At 38.4% G+C, this 17,416-nt stretch overlaps 1 protein-coding gene across 2 annotated transcripts; it reads right to left on the minus strand.

The window, feature by feature from the left end:
- Window positions 1–363: 363 nt before the first annotated feature.
- Window positions 364–12,807, minus strand: LOC127646378 (ubiquitin-protein ligase E3A-like). 2 transcript variants are annotated; one of them, XM_052129958.1, is made up of 11 exons: window positions 12,671–12,807; window positions 11,605–11,687; window positions 9,959–10,272; window positions 6,695–7,941; window positions 5,599–5,743; window positions 5,135–5,340; window positions 4,138–4,302; window positions 3,881–4,036; window positions 3,717–3,790; window positions 2,997–3,140; window positions 364–1,818 (listed from the first exon to the last, which is right to left on the minus strand). In XM_052129958.1, coding segments are annotated over exons 2-11 (2,574 nt in total). In that variant the 5' UTR covers window positions 11,607–11,687; window positions 12,671–12,807; the 3' UTR covers window positions 364–1,697. The 2 variants fall into 2 exon arrangements, with proteins under 2 accessions (XP_051985918.1, XP_051985919.1); XM_052129959.1 differs by having other exon boundaries at window positions 366–1,818; window positions 9,959–10,076.
- Between the last annotated feature and the right edge of the window lie 4,609 nt (window positions 12,808–17,416).

Consider the following 17,416-nt stretch of genomic DNA (forward strand, 5'->3'; position numbering starts at 1 on the left):
GAAGAGCTTGAATATGTGTAAAGAATAACTATTGATTAATTTTCATAAACAAAAGGCCAGTCTGATGCAAAACACCAGATCACTCCTAAAAAAGCACTAGATTGAATCATAAAAAAGATCAGAATATCAAAGTTCAGGAAAGAGCTTTGTTTCTATGGACTGTAGGTGGAAGGTACAATGTAAGGGAGAAAAACTTTCCATTTGGACATTTAGAAAAGTACTGGATGGTGGATCCGCTGCTCACTATAGCATATCTGAAACCCATGATTTTTAGCCTTTCAGACATACATAGAAAATAGCCATTTCTAGTTTCAATTCCACCACAGAAGAACTGAAAGCTGCAACATGTCATCTCTGCATCACATTTTCACACTTGGTTGTTTGTTTTTCAGTTTTGAATTTATTTAAGAATAACTTGAAACAATCAAATGTTTTCATTCTCAATATCAAGTTCAGTTTCCCACTTATATGTTAGCGCCATCAGCAGTGGAACAAACCACAGTCACATTTAATATGCAAGAGGGAAAAAGAAAAACAAACAAAAAATGTAGAGGGCATTGCTAAAGTGGGTTTCCAGCTATGCCCTGAGAAACCGGAGCGGCAATTCTCAGCATAAAAGTTTGGCACAACAAGATAGTGGTACAATTTTGAGCCAAATTCCCCTCATTTTCATCCAACAGTATAGCAATTTGGGCCAGAAAATGCAGAGCAAAAATAAAGCAACTAAAATATAACCATAGATCCTTCATGGGGCACTTTCTTTTAGCTTTCATTGACTAAAAGCCTGCCATCTTGAATTAAAACAGAATACAAAACGAAACACTTCGAGGAAGTTAGGCTTTGCAAGAGTCTTATGAAAGGGTTCAATTTCTCTTTTTTAACACCACTAAATTTTTGTCAGGGGTGCACAGCAAGAGTAGACTGATAGCTAACAGATCAAATAGAGAGAGAGAGAGAGAAAAAAAGGAAAAATAGAGCAGAGATCTGAAGCAAAATGCAGAACACTGGCCAAAATGGAGCAGCATAACTTGCCAAGAGGCATTACAAACAATGCAGTTCCTCAATAAATACAGATTCCTGAAAAATCTAATCGAGACTGGAGCTGCTCTGTACCTTTGAAAGCATTGCTGCAAGTGCATATGGACTAGGGAAGACCTATTAAACATGATGGAAAAAAATGGCAAAGGGCTGACGACAATAAAAAAAGCTAAGAGACATTCTGAATTTTGAGTTAAGTGCACTTTCACAGTTCAACCATAATATGACAACAAACTTCCACCTCCTCTATTTGATCTTTTTGTTTCATTAAGTTTAAATGGTGATCAGTCCTGCAGGTGTTGAAAATGTCTAACCGTCCCTCCTTTATATGAACTGACACCAATGAGTGAATCGATTTCCTGGCAGACATGACAGAAGAGATAGTATCCCTTAAAATAAATAATGCAATATCTCAGTGCATACAAAAAGGGAACCTTAACACTTACACAAGATGGAGCGAGCCAAGAGTTCAGTGTGGTTTTATCTACTATTTAGGCACAGGCTCACGGTCACCAGAACTTTTCCATTTTAACCTATTTCAAGTTGCCTTACATTTAAACTTGATATTTACTTTTTATTTGTTGATGTAGCTGATTTCTCCTTTGATGGACAAATGAAACCTCTGAGGGTGAGAGAGTTCTTTTGCAGATCCCGATTCCTCAGAGCATGCCGAAGCCTTTGGCGTATGTGATGGCTTTAAGAAGTCTCTCTTTTAGTTTCTCCTTGGTGGAGTATTCAGGGAGGAGCAGCACATTGAAGCAAGTATGAGAGGTGGGTAACCTGATCATATGAAGAAAAAAGGTAGAGAAAAATGTTTACCATGTATCCGACATTTACTCAGATGAGTGTGGTAAAACTGTAACTATGATTAAATGATACTGTATGTAACATGAGTCGTAGCTCAGTTTGTAAAAAAATAAAATTACAAAAAATACAGAAATAAAATTTAAATGGAAGTGTATGGGGCAACTGTTGGTTGAATGGTTGCCCCATAGACCTCCATTTTAAGTGCATCATTGACAACATATTTAAGTTTGCTTTTACGTGATTTTTTTCTGATCATGTATTTATGTTTGTAGCTTTTCTGCTTGCAATTGTTTTGAGAAAAACTTTAACTTTTAACTTTAACAAGGAGTTTGATTTTCCTTTATTTAATCACAGAGAAAGGTTGAAAAGTAGAGTTATTCCATGTCAAATCAACCAAATTTCAGAATCTTTAGAAATGTTTGATTTTGTTGATAAACAAATGATGATGAAAGCCAAAATATTAAATGCCATGGATCTTTATTTATTGACTAATCCATTATTTTGTAGGTGGGGCTCAAATTCTTACTAAGTATATTTTTGGAAATTTCTAGTTTTAACATTATTTGTACTTAAGACCTTTGTTTTGTTGAACAAGGAAAACTAGTTTCATACCACGTGACCCAGATTCGGTTTTCAACCATTCAAAATTGGTTAAATGTAACAATTCATGGATGTAACCACATTGAGACACACATATCTCTGAGATTTAAACATATAAGGCCTTGAAAGAAGAAGAATAAAAAAGGAAAGTCTGTTCCTAACCAGAATTTAAAACAATATTAAGACATCTTTAATACTTCAGGAGTTACAGGCACTCCAACTTTGGAAAAACAAACAACACACAAATTTCCCCCCAAATTTTGACTCACAACTTTGGAATAAAACGGGACAAGGGGTGGTGAAGTTGACTGATTTTAGTAGTAAACCAGTAGTAATGATGTTGCCACCTTTCTAATGTTATTTTTTTTACCTGTAGTTTTGAGCCAGGGACCACAGGTTGAGTTGACAAAATGTTTTTTCCCACCAAAACAAGAGCGACTGACAATGCAGTGCTACAGACAAGAGTTTAAAAAATATATAGGGCAAAAAAAAACAACACCATCTCTGACCTACAGTGTAGAGAGGCAGCGCTTGCCTCTATAAGAGTTTACCTGTCTGAGTCAGGGCCATTTTTGGCGATAATCATCTTGAGTTTGCCTAAGCCTCCAACTGGAGCTCTATCTGTGCCAGTGGTGAACTGAAGAAACAGCCTCTTCTGCTCCTGCCCAAAAGAGTGCACCGTCTCCCAGAAATCCCTGATAATAATAAAAAAATAACACCTTTTTTCATGATCTGCATAAAAAAAATGCTCAAATCAATATGGTCTTATCTTTTCCCACACTTAGGTAAGAAATAGTTATAACAACTAGTGTTTGACTGATATGGGTTTTTCAATGTCCAATGCAACATCTAGAGAGCAGGTTGCCTGATGGATGATATAATTACGATATTTACATAATACAATTCAACGATCGAAAATTAGACGTTTGCTAAAATAATTTAATTAATACTTCTCTTACACAATATTAACTTCATCAACATATCTGAAATTAAATTATTTATTATCCATTGACAAGGTTGTTGGTTCATATAAAGAACCAACACTTCTATTATGGGCCAAGTGAACACATCTTTTGGCCGATACCAAATATCGTCCAATTAATCGGCCTGGGCAATATTTAGATCTATCATAAGTTATAACTAAGAGGTTAGTAACAGCTAAACACATAAATGTACTATATAAATTTAATATAAAGTTACTGCATAATAAAAAACATTCCATGAATCCTTAAAATGATGCAAAAATGTAATATATATTAATATCCACATACTTAATAATGCAGGAGTCTTTGCTGTATCCACCATCATATTCTGTACTCTCTTCAAGCGCTTGAAAGTCAAGATTCTGTATGAGAAAAACAAAGACACAGGTTAACATGTATAAAAGTACCACTTATGTAAGAACAGCCTGGAGGTTCATCCATAGTCTACTCACCCTGCTGCCACATATAAGCAGCTCAATTTCCTCTGGTCGAAATAGATACTTCAAAGGAGACTCGTTAGTAACCATGTGGAATCCTCTTCTGAATGCCTTGAACTGTTTCTCCACACTTTTGTTCAGCATGTACTCTGCATAGAGTGCCACAAATTCCTGCAGAGACCCACCAGATGTTAAATGTACATTGGCACATATGAAAAAGTTTGTAAATGTCTGAAAGTAATTCTGATTGTTTCTTTGAAAACTGGACTGACCTTTCGGTTTTCATTGGTAATTGGGATTTTGTCACCACCTTCCTTTAAATCATACATTAGTGGGTTTCCAAACAGGTCTGTCTGTGAGATCTGAAAGGTAATCATCATATCGTCTTCTACGTTACCCTCATACTCCAATAGTTCCTTCAGACTCTGATAAAGAACCTGCAGAAACAGACATCATATCATTTAGCACTATTATGAGAGTAGCTCAGGCCTAGTGTATCAGCGAGTAGCTCACTAAATTGCTAATGAACCTTCCTTTATCCCTTCCTGGACATTCACTGCTCTAAATCTGCCAGTGTGATGTACCAATGAGGACAAACAGCTACTTCTCAGTAGGCCACCAATATGAATGAGGACAGGAGAAACACATTTAGGGGCTTTTCAAAATGAATGCGAACTTGTGCTAAGAAAAGATTGACACAGTACCACGAATAGAGCAGAACATGTGTCTCAAGACGTGTTTGCAACAGTTGTAATTCTTTGAAAACTTGATAAGGCGTCTAAAAATGCAGCGCTCCTGCGTGAGACACTGAAAAAAACAGCGCAACGCAAGGGTCAAATATGTCCGTCTGGTCAGTGCATGTTTACATAGGGGGAAAAAAACAAAAAACAGCATAGATGGGAAAAAACAATTGTGTGAACAGCCCCTTACTTGTAAAAACAGCTGAAAAGTTACTTTTTATCAAAACAGAATCCTACTGTCAACAAATTTAAAAACAAGCCTACATTTAAAGCTAATTTTTGCAATTCCGTTTGGTGGCGCTAGTGTTGCAGAAATTACCTTCTTCAGCTTTAAATTGTAAAATAATGATAGCAAATGAGACCTACAATTTTTTTTACTGCTTACATGTGTGTAAAACCTAAAATTTTGGGGTACACCTCTACATTTCCATTATCTTCCAACCTGTGTCTCTTTGCATTTTGATTTTTTGTTGTCGAACACAAGATTTCTAAAAAGGAATAAAAAGACATGAAACCAGGTATCTATTACCGGATGAGAGTCTGCAAGGTCTCGAAATGTTCCTTTTTTCCCCATTAGTTTTCTGTAAACCACCATAGGGAAGTGCACGTCAAGAATGCAATTATTGTAGATAGCTAGGCCCAAGACAATGCCTATCAAGGTGAACTGGCCTTCATTTTCAAATGATGAAGGGTTAAACCAGAAATGTTTTGTGCTTTCATCATAGGTAAACATGCCTGTGGATAAAAACAGAAAGAGAAAGCATAAGATAGAGCTGATAATGGCCATCTCACAATCACTGAATCAAGATGGGTTATAATTTACTCACTTTAGGTCAGATCTATACTGAGGAACTATCTTGGATAAATTCAGAGTATTTTTTTTTATTTTTTTTTTAACTATCTTATGATATGGTGCTGACTGAACTACCTCAGAATGCATAGAGCCAAACTTCAGACTGCATACCTTAAATAAGACTAATTTATGATAATTACCTATATCTGCGTTAAAGATCTCCTCGACAACGAGTTGAAAGAACTCTTTGGATACTCCTCCTTCGTCTACTCCTTGCTCACCCTCAAACTCCACATACAGCTGTTTCTTCAAGTCTGCTGGGTTTTCCATGGCAATCATCTCCAGCTAAAACCAATTAGACAGACATGATCATGGAATACATTCATTTTACATCCACAAACAAACTTTTATAAGTTTTCCATTTTTGTCCTCTTTAGTCATTAAAATGTTAAATAATAAACAATGCTATATGGATAAGGTTTTTAATCATTCGTTTTAAATGAATAATTCACCAAAAAATTACGATTCTTTCATTATTTACTTTTTTTATTTTTTTTTTATTCAAATCTGTTTGACTTTCTTTTGTGAAACACAAAAGAATACTTTTTAAAAACGTCTTTGCTCTTCTGAAGCTACAATCATTGTGTGCGATGAACAGATAAACATTTAAAACTGAAGTGTGCAACTTTTTCTGTTAAAATACTTTCTCTTATTCCAGCTTAATTTGCAGAGACAACTAAAAGTAAGCCATTACATGGTACATTTTCTCTAAAATGGTAAACACTGTGTCTCTGTGAAGCTATAACTATTCCTCCGTTTTGAATTTAAACCTACAACAACATTGACTCAACCAAGGCCAAGAGTTGGGGCGGAACTAACTGTTTGTTTGATCAAAGGCAAGAGTATCCAGAAATGTATTTGAAAACAGTTTATTTTTGCAATTCCGTTTGGTGGTGTAGTAATTACACACTACAGCTATAAGTCTTTATTCACTCTCAAATCAAATCCTTAATAAAGAGCTAAAATCTAATATGGGGGCAATGTTGCTAACTTTAAACCTCATTGGTTCTCACAGCACCTAGTGGCCAAGCACCATGACATCATGTCACACATTTGGTTACGGGAGGCAATGAGAGCCAGTGAGGTTTAATGTTATTGATTAATTTCTAATTCACCTTTTCCATGGAAGAAAATTATATGAGTTGATCGACATTAGGGTAAGTAAAAATGACAAGTTTTTCGGTGTACCATTCCTTTAAGTACCTAAATACAATGTTCAAGCCCATCTGGACCTACCCTAACAAGAGCATCATCAATGACGTGGTCTCTGCGCACTTTGAGTCGCAGATAGGGGTTCAGCTGTTGTCCCTGCACCAAACTGTAGAGGGCAGTAATCCTGCGCTCGCTGTACATACGGATCCGGTTATCGTAGTACAGGCCTAGATTCTTTGTCACAGCATTAAGAATGAACGGGCAGGTCATAAAGGAGAACTTGCTCTCAGTCTCCACTTTAAAGAATGTGTAATCTTTGTCCATTTCCAGGACCTCATTAAGTGGCTCATTGATGAAGTCCTCAAAGGGGATAAGGGGTTTTCGGCAGTCTGATGTACGAATGCCCAGTTCTGTCTCCAGTGGGTCCACACGTGGGCCTTTCTTATTGCGTCGTTCCTCTCCCAGTAGCTCCTGCAGGGTCAGCTCGCTGGATTCTGCGATCGGTACATCATCCTCCTCCTCATTGTGATCCATGTCCAGGTCACCACCCAGCACGTTTGCATAGTACACTATTTTCAAGCACTTTGTTGCTGCCACCACGCCATCATCCTCATTGACCAGGTTATCACTGCTAAACTCGTTGCTGATGACCGTGTAGGTTATAAGTTGCTGAAAGGTCTCGACAAGACGACGGATATGGTCTGTGCCGTACTGTGACCACAACCGCACTAGCTTGGCCAGAGCCGGAAGAGGTAGCTTGCTCATGGCCTTGCAGAACTGAGGCAGGGCAATCTCAAGGTATTCTGGACTGTGGAGGTTACTGTTCTCCATGACAATGATGAAGACATTCAGGTAATTAGGGTCAGTGGTGTACACGTTGTGATAGGTAAGGTCACACTCTACGTTGGGCGACAGATAGACTAACGCGTTGAGGAATGCAGCTTCAATCTTCTCGTTTGATAACAGTCTGTCATACACCCTTCTAACTGCCTCAATGTCTACAGAAACTTCCACAGGGCCAAACTTTTGGTTATTGTTTTCACCATGGGACGGCCCATCACCACTTGATGCCGAGGACTCAGGTTCCACCTCCATGGCAGTGGATGAACCAGAGGCTGTCTCTTTCTCATCTTCGTCCTTGTCCTCGTCCTTGGCCTGAAGTGACTTCAGCTCTTCCTTGGTGTGCTGTTTTGCTTTGCGGAAACTTTGGACAAGGCTCTCCGCGCTTGAGAAAACCCTACCAATGACACGGATTAGAGGAGAAAAGTCTCCCGTCTCACTACAGAGGCTCAGGATTTCATACACCTTCTCCTCTGTCAAAGAATTCAGATCTGTATGGTAGAGAAAATATAAACATGTGGTAAATTTCTGGGTAACACATGAAATATTCCCAATACATTTGCTGGCGAAACTAAATTAAGCAATATCGTAAACATCACAATGATTTTTAAGCACTTTTATTTTTGCTAGAATGTTTACTAAAGAGCGTGTCATTAGACTAATTTCTAAATCCTTCAGGGCTGCACAACCAAAGATACTAACACAATTATCACGACATGGTCATATTTGATTATTAAATCTACTAAATGCAGCAATTTAACCAAATAAATACACTAGTGGTCAAAAGTTTAGGGTCACTTACTCATTCTTTATTATTATTTTTCACATTTAAGGATAACAGTAAAGTCACCAAACTATGGAAGAACAGAAATGGAATTATAGGAATTGTGTTGTTTAAAAAAATAAAGCAAAACTATGTAATATTTTAGCATTTTCTCAACCAGCTTCTTGAGGTATCATCCTGGGATGCTTTTTAAACAGTTTTGAAGGAGTTACCATCAATACTGGGCACTTATTAGCTGCTTTTCTTAATTATTCGTTCCAAATCATCCATTTCAAAAACTTTTATTTTTATTTTTTTATAAAATTTTTGTTTTGTAATTAAATAAATATGTTGGCACAATTATATTTTTGTCTACAAAACTAATAAAAATTAGTTTTTTAAGCATATGCCTTCAAATCAAAAGGATTTTAAGATCATGAGAATCATGTCAGTCAAGTGACCCAAAACTTTTGAACAGCAGTGTACATGGTCTGTGTGTCAGAATGAATGTGTGACGCGCTGTTGTGTACATGCATGGCGCTCGTAATTAAGTGAATGCAGGTTGTAAATGTAGGTTAAAACATCTGTGCGATTTCAAACATTTAAAACCAAAACTTGCAACCCAGTATCACAGAAATGGAGGTGACGGCATTTCCCAGATTTTGTAAAGAGTAACATTTATACTGTGAAATACACACTGCCATGCACACTTCCAGTGTTCCACCAAAATAAAAGCTACAGGTGAAGAAAATACTAAAGAAATCTATTACTCTAAATACAAATCTCAATTGTGCTTGTTTTCAATTAAATTATTTTGCCTTTGACAGCATCAAGCACAGTTTGACACTGTTGGTGTCACATTTCTGATCAGGTCACATTTAAAAACACAACTGCAAATTTAAATTGATAGCTATGGGTGGGACTTAAATTCCAGTCTGTTCCTAATACAAAACTATTGCATGGCTTCAGAAGATTTGCAATAGAGCACACCAGCTCTACGTAGAGATGTACGGAAAATGGTGTCATAATCAAGGAATCTAGTCATTAAAACAGAATTCATTATAAAACACGGAATATCAAGGAATTTTACAAGTCTGGAACAAAATTATTGTGTTAATGCACAATTAATCAAATAAAATAGTGATATGTCCTAGTGTGAGTATTTAACCAAAAAAGGTGGAGATTAAATAAAATAAATACAGTCTGCATGTGCTGAGTGCTTCAAAGTGACTGTGTGAAGACGCTCTGCTTATACACTGAAAACAAACTGCATCATGAGCATCACATGTGCCCTTGTGTGTAGTAACATAAGAGCAAAACAAAAACTTACCTTGAAGTATGCAGCACATGCAGACTATATTTTTATATTATTCAATTCAGCAGTTTATTAAGCACATTAGGCCATGTAGAAAACTGCTTATACAAAGGTATGGGCTATTTAAATTATAATTTAGTGGTGCTATTTTGTCCTTTTTAAAGCTTGACAGTAAAAAATCATCATCCACTGTCATTATACAGGAAACAGAAGCAGACATTCTGCCAAAGATCTCACTTTAAGAAGACATAATATTAAACATGGTTGGAGCAACATGTTGGTGAATGAATGATGACAACACTTTAATTTTTAGGTGAACTAACAGTTTAAGCTCTATTCTAATAAGAAATTGAATAATCAGAAAGATAATCATATGTAAAATGTAAAAAGAGCACCCACTTTACTATAATTCTTTAATGTCAATGCTCACCTCTAAAGTCCTCCCTTGTAGGTTGCAGGTCCTTATGGTTCATCTTCCCGTTACTGCACGCAGAGAAATTGTGAGCTCCTTTGGCACTATTCTCCGGGTAGGCTGAACTGGCTCCTTTCTTAAAGGGATGAGGATCACAGAGTTTGGCATTATTCTTATATAACTCCAGTGCCTTGATAGCCGCTGCATTGTTATCCATGCGCTGGAAACCTGGAGAAGACCCACAAGCCTCATTCGTGCAGGCCTCATTTCCACAGCCCTCTGTTAACTGGTGGTAGTAGCGCTCAATTAAATGCTTTGCAGCCGCTCGCTTCCTGTATCAAACATTCAAACAGGACAGCAGGGGGATTAGTAGTATGGTTCAATCTAAAAATAAGTTCACAACAGAGCAAACAGCACTCTACTAATCAAACTCAAAAAAGAGCAAGCCAAATCAGTACCATCCATTTCAATAAGCAGACATACATTACAACATGAGTACTGTATGTACACACAACAAGCTTTCTCTCAAAATGATTTCACAGACTTTATTTATTAATCTATGTTAACAACATATAATCAAGAACTGTAACTGAACAAGTGCTACAACATATGCATATTGCTTAAATACAAGCATTTTATTATTAGACACTATTATTAGCATATTAGAAAAGTCTTCTAAAAAATTGGATGACGGGAATATCCCATATGTGATTCTCAAAAAACCTGCAAAGAAAATGTCCAGGTCATATTTTACTCCAAAAATCAAAACAAACAAACAATACATATTTTGCATATAGAAAATAAAGGCAATTTATAGGGCAATTGAGATATTTTACATTGTGACATTTTTATGATATTTGACCCATTTACCACAATGTGGAAAAAGATTATCATTGATATATTAACATTTTCATGTTTTTATATGGTACTTTTATTTTTATATGGTACCTTTTATTTTTATTTAATTTAACGAGACAAAAAAATTATTGAACAACATATTTCCTTGTAACCCGGTAAAAAAATGACTGTTACAGTAATGTGAATCCTCATTGAAAACAACCAAAATGACACACAGTACAGTAATGACAACAACAACAAAAAAACATATATATAATATTAATGGTCCCACATGTAGGCTTCATTTTCTTTATGCAAAAGAAAATGTTGTCCTCTTGTATTAGGTTTGGTTTAAATATTACATTTAATATTTAAAGTTTTGTGAGAATCACCCCCTAAAAGATGCTCTACAAATGCAGTTACTCATGCAAAACACTGTTCGCAAGGAACAAAAATTCATCATGCAGTATTCTATCACTATTTATCATAATAAACAACAGTCAGTCCATATTCATTCCTTCATATAATCATTGTTTTGCTTTATTATAATCTTAACTCTAACTTTAAGGACTACTTCAAAAGCTCTTAGGATAATGTTACAAATAATACAAAGTGTAAAGCAGATAATCAGGTGTGGATATACATAGCTGTGTGTACATAGTGTGGATAATTTAGAAACTGGCTATACATTTCAGGGAAAGAAAATGTAAACAAAACATTAACACCCACCGAACACATTAGCAATTAGTACTTAAGTACTCTGTGTATGTAAATAGAAGAGTACTGAAAAAAATATTACTTTGAAAAATGTAGACAAAGACACTTACATTAGAATTGCTTAAGGTTTCCAATATCACACTCTTCTACAGCTCTGAACTCAAGGAGACCAAAACGTGGTCAGGTAGCAATCCTGCAGATGGGCAGAGAAAACTCTAACATTAAACTGTCAGCAACATACATCAATATATTTCACTGCTATAGAGAATAGAGACATCATCTACAGTTGACGGCTGAACAAATGCTCAAGACGATTGAGAAACACTACTATTGGTAAACACGAACCCAACGTGCTTCACGGCTAAAGTGGGCAATGTCGGCATGGACTATGTCCCAAAAAACAATGAGCTACCTACCTAAACAACATTTTGGGCATCATATGCGCGTTTAGAATGTTATTAAGCTTAAAAAATGCAGTATAGGTAATCAGCTCTCTCGGGTTTGAGACACAATCAATGTGTCAACACAAGAGTGGATAAACCTAAACAGAGCCCAGAACTAAATACACTGTGTGTTTCTCAATGTAAACATCGTGTATGCCGGTAAACAGTCGTTCACCCCGAGCAGGAGGAGAGGCCAAAGAGGGTCAGACTCAGGCAGGGTGGTATGACAGAGCACAAACAACATTAGCCCCTCGCATGCATACATATACATACATATAAATATATATATATATATATAAAAAACTTAAAAACACATTAGAACAGACGGAACAGCCATGAACAAAGTGTGTAAATCATGAATCATGTAAATTCCGTGCGTTGAAGGAAGACTGAGAGCAGTAGAACTTGTAACCTTGTAGCAACTGTCATGGGGAATAATAGCAGGAAAGAGCTGACTTACTAGTTGCCTAGTTGGAGCTAACCATGGTCTGACATTTCAAAGGCACGGACGGATTTTATTTAACGAGTCTTGTTAAGTAATCGATCGCGATCGAAGTACTGGAGACACTTACGCGATTAGCATCGGACAGATTTCGCTTGTTTACTAGAATCTCTTTCGTCCCTGCCCGGAGCACGTTAGCGGCGCGGCTAACTGGCCTTACTGCGCCTATTAGAGATTAGATCGGGCGCGATTTGAACGGGAGAAGCGTGATTTAATATTTTGACAGCTTACTTGTGCAGGTGTTTTGATGCGGACGTATAAATCTGGCCACTCAACATCACAATCGCTCTCGAGTTCGGCGTGTATTCAACTCCAGCCCCTCCACAAAATATTCGCGGCCATATTGATCGAGTTGAGGCAAACACGGTGAGCTATCCCACAATGCACCGCTGGAGAGAAGAGGACGACCATCAGTATAAAAATACATCAAAGCAATGCTCTTGCAGCTAGTTTGATGTTAAATGCCTAATTTTAGTGAGACTGTATACATATCATATATCAAATATAAGAGAATAAATTAAAATTAAAGACAAATATTTACATAACACGCAAGATACATTACTGATGTCCAGTTGTGCAATATAATCTTATGAGCAATGTAAATTCAACTGTTATATACTTAGCCCTCTGCACGTTACATTCCAATTTTGCACATCATGTTGGTTCTCCGTAAATCTCTCTCTCTCATCCGTCTGTTTGTCAGTCAGTCTATCTATCTGTATACTACATACAGTTGTCGATTTGTAAAACAATTTAAAAGGGGATGGTGTTGTCAAACATTTTTTTTTTGGCTTAGCTTTTTATATAGGCCTATGCCACAAATGTCATGTTGTCTGAGCGAACCAGGACATGACAGCTCGCTATTTCTGACTGAAAAGCCTTTAAGGCTAGAAATACATAAATGTAAATGTAAATACAGCCGATAGCTCTAATGCCCTTTCCAGGTGCCAGAATTCGGGCGTCCATTGCACACCGCCCCCAACCTGTGTTAGAAGCATCCATGGTCACCAATTTATGCCACCTTTATAAATCCCAACGCTTTGAGAAACAGCTTCAATGGAAGTGTTCTCCCAGTTTGAACTGAGGCAAACACTGTAGAATGTCCTGAATATTGATGTGAGGTGCGCCCTCTCGTGGAGTTGAGGTGGAATCCCAAAAAGGAGATTTATTTGGCTGGCGGAGAGTGTGCTCTTCGCCCAACACGCATTGAGGCCCAAGCTGTTTAGATTCTGAAGCAGTAAGTCTCTGTGCTGGCATAAAAGAGCCTCTGATTGCGCCAGTAACAGCCAATCATTGAGGTAGTTCAAAATGCGTACGCCGCTCAGTCTCAGAGGGGCGAGAACTGCATCGATGCACTTCGTGATTGTGACAGAGACAATTCGAAGGGCAGGACTTTGAATTGATACGTTGTTCCTCGAACGCAAATCTAAAAACAAATCCAGTGATGTTGTAACATTTGGAAATGAAAGTACGCATCCTTCAGTTTTATCGACGCAAACCAATAGTGTGGGCGTACATGCGATAACATACGTTTCTGAGTAATCAATTTGAATGGATGCTTTGTGGGTGAGCGATTTAAATGTCTCAGATCCAGGATTGGACAAAGTCTAAAGACACTGCCCTTCTTTGAAACAAGAAACTAACGACTGTAAAACCATTTTTGTGCTTGACAATTTGGTCTCTATTGCATTTTTCATGACGAGATTGTGTATTTCGGCTTGTAATACTGGCGCGTCTTCAGGTGAAACATTGGAAGACAGAACGCCATTGAAACAGGGTGGCCAAAATTGGATCATGTAACCATTCAATAATTTTTTTTGCACCCAATCTGAAATACCCTTTAGGGCTTGAGACCCGTCCGCGTAATGGGACAGAGGGCAATTTGTTGTGCTCACCGTATGATATGATGCGACTCACTATAGGGGAGCGGTTGCGCATAATGTGTGTGCTTTGAAGAGGAAAAGGAAGAAACCCCGGGGTCTGTTTTCCGCTTCAAAGCGTTGCGCTCATCAGGAGTGCTTCCGCTGCGTGGCGGTGTTCCTCATGTCGGTGTGAGGTGCTGGGACGTTTGCTTCTGTCTTGGCTATGGCTAGTGTGGCCTCACCGGTGCCTTGGCGGTGACAGGTGCTGGTGCTGAGGTAGCAGGCATGGGTCTTTTAGCCGGGCACTTGCTTGAAACCGAGTGAGGGTGAGCCATCTGTGCTATGTTCCTTTTGGGCATAATATGTCTTATAGCTTGTGGCTGCTGCTGAGTCACGATGTAACGCTCAGCAAACTTTCTCACCGTGACGCCAAAGAGGCCGGCTGGAGATACTGGAGCATCCAATAGAGAGGTTTTCTTTCCGTCACTCATCTCTGTGAGGGTCAGCCAGATATGGCGATCCAGAACGACCAGGTTGCCAATGGACTTGCTGATGGCCTGCGCTGTGACTTTCATGGCACGCAGTGCTAAATCTGTAGTGGCCCGTAGCTATTTGAAAGTCTCTGGATTGAAGCCTTGCTCGTCCATTTTTCTGAGGAGCTTTGCCTGAAATACGTGGAGCACTGCCATTGCGTAGAGTGCTGATCCAGCTTTTCCTGCCACCAAGTAAGCTTTTCCTATCAGTGTGGACGTCTGTCTACACGCCCTGTTACTCATAGGGCAGGGGTGTGCCGCTACCACTATCTCCACAGGGAGTAGTTGGGCATAACCGTTCTTTTCCCTATGGTCCATGTTCGTGAAACAGCGTCAATGCGCATGCGCATTGAGAGGGGCACGAGCCAGGACTTAGATAGTTCGCTATGAACTTTGGGGAAAGATGGAGCAGATCTGCAGAACGCAGCCGCTTGACGGTATCTGGACTGCAAGAACCACTAATCAAGGTGAGACTGCCCAGGTTTCTCTGGGGGAGACCATTCGAGGATTAGTTCTTCGATTGCGCTTGTAAGGCCGTGAAGCATCTCCCTGCCAGTGGTGCATACACATTCCTCGCCCTCGCTGGGGGGAGGGGCGGTAGCATCATCTACTGACAACTCGCCTGATGCACTGAGAGACATAACATCATCATTATCCTCCTTATCCCCAGCGTCAGATCCACCGAACGACACAAGTCCGCACTTTCCTTCAGCTGCCCAAGGTTCATCTTGCACATAGCGAACACTAGCACGCACTAGTGGGAACACTTACGGAACAACATCTTGAAAAAGACGCAAACACTTAAGTGGCTCTTTAAGATATATAAATATATATATAGATTTATATTCACATGTGTATCAACGGCGAAGGGTAGAGTGCTTCTAGACAAGACATGATCACTGTCTTGTAGGAAGAAATTCTAAGGAAATGGTGTTTGTGCACCTGTTTTTAATAGCGGACAATTTCACACCAAAACAGACGGGGCACAAACACCATAGCCAATATTAGAATATTGGCATTATTGTAGAGAGGTTTCAACTAGGTTGTGTAAGAAAGCATCCCATTATGCATTACTACACAATGTCCATCGTACTGAGTCGTAAAGGAACCAGCACCTTTTTGCGGTGGATAGAGAGCTTGCGTGCCCATGGTTGCCAGATTGCACAACTAAAGCGTCACACTGGCAGAATGTTTCCAAACTGTGTAAGTATAAAGATCTGATTGGAGGATTTCACCTCTTGAAATCTGGCAACCACAGACATATCGAAATCTAATTCTGGTCAGCTAATCACCAATATTTAATGTATGTTATTTATCAGATGTAGAGAATTAAATATTTTACTTGCATGATTAGTTCTATGAAATACACAACACAGTTGAACTAAAGGGGATTGTAAGGGGGGATGGTTGTTTTACAAAGGGGGATGGTATTTGGTATTTCTTGCAACTAGGGGGATGGGATCCCCTCTCATCCACCCTCAACTCGACCCCTGACTATATACCAACATTCTGCTATTTTTCTTTATTTTGAATTTTTCTAATTTAATAATTTATTTTTCATTACAAATTATATTATAAGCATAACAGTTTGTACAAAACACGAAGATTATGATATAATAATGATCCTGCATGTGAATGTTCACAGAGCATCTTGTGAAAGTGCTTTTATAAAAGAAAACCTGCCCTTTTGCACAAAACGAGTTAACACAGTTAATGTCACAAATTTGCTTATTTGATTACTGATTACGAAATTGTGTGGAATCTTAAATTGTATTATATTATGTCATACATTTTTCAAAATCACACAGAGGGGTAATCACTAGTGCGCAAGCACCGGCGAGAGAGGAGCAGACTATTTTATTTATATTAAGTTTTTCACACCTGCATGAAAATCTATATCTTGATGTAATCCTTCCTCATGATAACGCAGCGTGATTTCATCAGCTGAATGGGAGGCTAAACACTACTAAAGTGTGACGAGACTTGTGCTGGGTGTGCAAGTCGATCAATTATTTAGCTCTTTTCAGTGAATCGCACCTGCAAAATCCTAAACATTTATTTCCAGGTTTAACTTTTATTTTTAATATTCTCAGATTTTTGAACCCCACAATGTGGGTTTATGTTTTCTCTTTTAATCTTTTAATGTAATTTCAAGTGTGACCATGGTTCAAGGAAGGTGTACCTGTATGCTGGGTTGGAAATCTCAAGGATAAATAGTGGTGTATTCTTTATTACATTATGTGTTGTTCTGAAAGCAAAAAGAAACAAATGAAACACGGAATGTTGGCTGTCATCCGCACAGCCTAACCGAAGCAAAGCGGGCGCGTCTACTCATGCGATTAACCGAAGTGAAGCACTGCCAGCTTGTGATGCAAGTATGGCTTGCAAGCACTGCATGACTCTGTTGGGTATACTGCAGTCTCGTCACATTTTACATTTTTGTTTGGTTTCCCATTCTGCTCATGAAAACGCACTTCTTGAGCAGGAGGAAGGATTACGTCAAGATGTAGATTGGAATGCAGCATTTCATGTCAATAAAATAGTCTTCTACTCTCTTGCCGTTGCAGGCGTGCCAGTGATTA

The sequence above is a fragment of the Xyrauchen texanus genome, chromosome 7, assembly GCF_025860055.1.
Source record: "Xyrauchen texanus isolate HMW12.3.18 chromosome 7, RBS_HiC_50CHRs, whole genome shotgun sequence".
Taxonomy (NCBI): domain Eukaryota; kingdom Metazoa; phylum Chordata; class Actinopteri; order Cypriniformes; family Catostomidae; genus Xyrauchen; species Xyrauchen texanus.

Excerpts from the sequence above, each read along its gene's own strand:
- LOC127646378 (XM_052129958.1), bottom strand. Across the intron at positions 3,141-3,716 it reads AAAGACTCCTGCATTATTAA|GGATTTCTGGGAGACGGTGC; the intron begins GTATGTGGATAT and ends TATTATTATCAG. Across the intron at positions 1,819-2,996 it reads AATGGCCCTGACTCAGACAG|GTTACCCACCTCTCATACTT; the intron begins GTAAACTCTTAT and ends TCATATGATCAG.